The sequence below is a fragment of the Eurypyga helias genome, unplaced genomic scaffold (genome assembly GCF_000690775.1).
Source record: "Eurypyga helias isolate BGI_N326 unplaced genomic scaffold, ASM69077v1 scaffold21396, whole genome shotgun sequence".
In the NCBI taxonomy this organism is placed as follows: domain Eukaryota; kingdom Metazoa; phylum Chordata; class Aves; order Eurypygiformes; family Eurypygidae; genus Eurypyga; species Eurypyga helias.
The window spans coordinates 1,534-3,029 of record NW_010257492.1 but is presented as its reverse complement, the minus strand read 5'-3'; the positions used below and the strand labels follow the sequence as shown (position 1 = coordinate 3,029).

Sequence of the window (1,496 nt, the reverse complement as noted above, 5' to 3'; positions counted from 1 at the left end):
CTGCGCAGCAGGCACAGAGGCAGGGTTTGCAATCTGAGTCACGAGGGAGACGCTCTCGCTGCTCTCCGAGGGGCTCCCCTCTGCTGGGGCCGGCCCCGGGGGGAGCACGGCCCCGCGCTCCTCCGAGGGTCCCTTGTGAGCAGGGGGGTGGCTTCCTGCCAGGGCTTTCTCTGCTGTTTCTGGAAATTTCACGCTTGCACAAGGCAGGGGTGACATCCCCAAGAACTCCTCTGTAGGAAGGCAGGAGAGAGGCGTTTCAGCAAGCACCGCAGCAGCCGGCAGCGCAGCAGGGCTGGGCGCTGGATCTGGGGGGGTGAGGAGGAGCCACCGCCCCCCGAACTGAGATGTGCCGAGGTCTGCGCGAGCCCTCCCGCAGACCCCCAACCATCCGACCCACCTTCCTCCTCCTCCCAGCCTGGCTCCTCGTGGTGAATGCTCTGCTCTGCTCGCTGCTTCAGAGCCTCCCTCCGGGCCTCCTCCTGCCGGGAATTCAGCGTCAGCAGCAAATCACGACCCCCGTCCTTTCCTCCTCCGGGTATTTCAGGGCCAGTGCCGACACGGACACGGGGAAGGCAGCCCAGATCCTGGCTTTTCCAAGAGAACTACCTTCTGCCCCTTTGGTGTACGACTGCAGGGCCCTTGGCTGGAGTGCCCACCCCGGGGGGGCACACCCACCTCCCACCTACCTGCTCCAGGCGATGCACTTTGTAGAAGTAGCGCTGCCAGAATTCCGAATGGGAAACAGCCACCGGGACCTGGGAAACAGGAGACACTTAGAGGGAGGAACGGGGACCGAGGCAGTGACCGTGCTCCTCCTGCACCTTGCGGCTGTCTCTCAGGCACTCAGGCCTGGGACCAGGCCTTGGTAGGCGCTGGCGGAGGCGCAGACACACGTGGGGCAGCTGCAGATGAGCTCCTGCTCCAGGCCCGCGACAAACGAGCGGGGAGGAAGAGTACAGTACGCTCCCAATACCCCGGTGCAACAGACCTTTCTACCACCGAGGGCCCAAGCAGCTCGGGGTTCCCCACGCCACATCCCAGGTCAGACCTTCCCACACCAGGAGCCAGGCAGGGCCTCACCATTTTGGTGTAGAGAGCCCGGATGGACGGGCTGGTCGCCAGCAGCTCCGCGATCTCCCCTTTCTTCTCCTCCAGGCTGAACTGCGAGAGCCAGGCCTCCAGCAGCTCCGCGGGGCCTGCAGAGGACGAGCACAGGTAGCAGTCCTGGGCACAAACACGGCAGGGACAGTCTGGGGAAGGTTCACTGGAGAAATACTAGGGACCAGGGCAGCTGGAGCGAGCAAGAGGCAAGGAAGGAGGGACATGGGGGTCTCTGAGCCCGCCCCACGCCAAGGTCCCCTCAGCACAAGGCCGCGCAGCCCCAGCCGTGGCAGCGGTTTACACCGGCCCAGCAAACTCTCAGCTCGTCCCCAGCGCAGCAGGCGGATCCGCTCCCCCCGCACAGCGACCCGTCCGCCGCGACGACAGCACGGCCA

General features: G+C 65.4%; 1 protein-coding gene across 1 annotated transcript in view; it reads right to left on the bottom strand.

Annotated features, from left to right (window-relative positions):
* Positions 1–6: 6 nt before the first annotated feature.
* BSDC1 (BSD domain containing 1) overlaps positions 7–1,496 on the bottom strand; it is a gene marked incomplete at both ends in the record, with an annotated part of 2,599 nt that continues 1,109 nt past the window's right edge. The window contains 4 exons of the mRNA XM_010154042.1: positions 7–230; positions 398–479; positions 687–755; positions 1,081–1,224. Of these exons, the coding sequence (XP_010152344.1) occupies positions 7–230; positions 398–479; positions 687–755; positions 1,081–1,224 (519 nt within the window). The remainder of the gene's footprint in view (positions 231–397; positions 480–686; positions 756–1,080; positions 1,225–1,496) is intronic.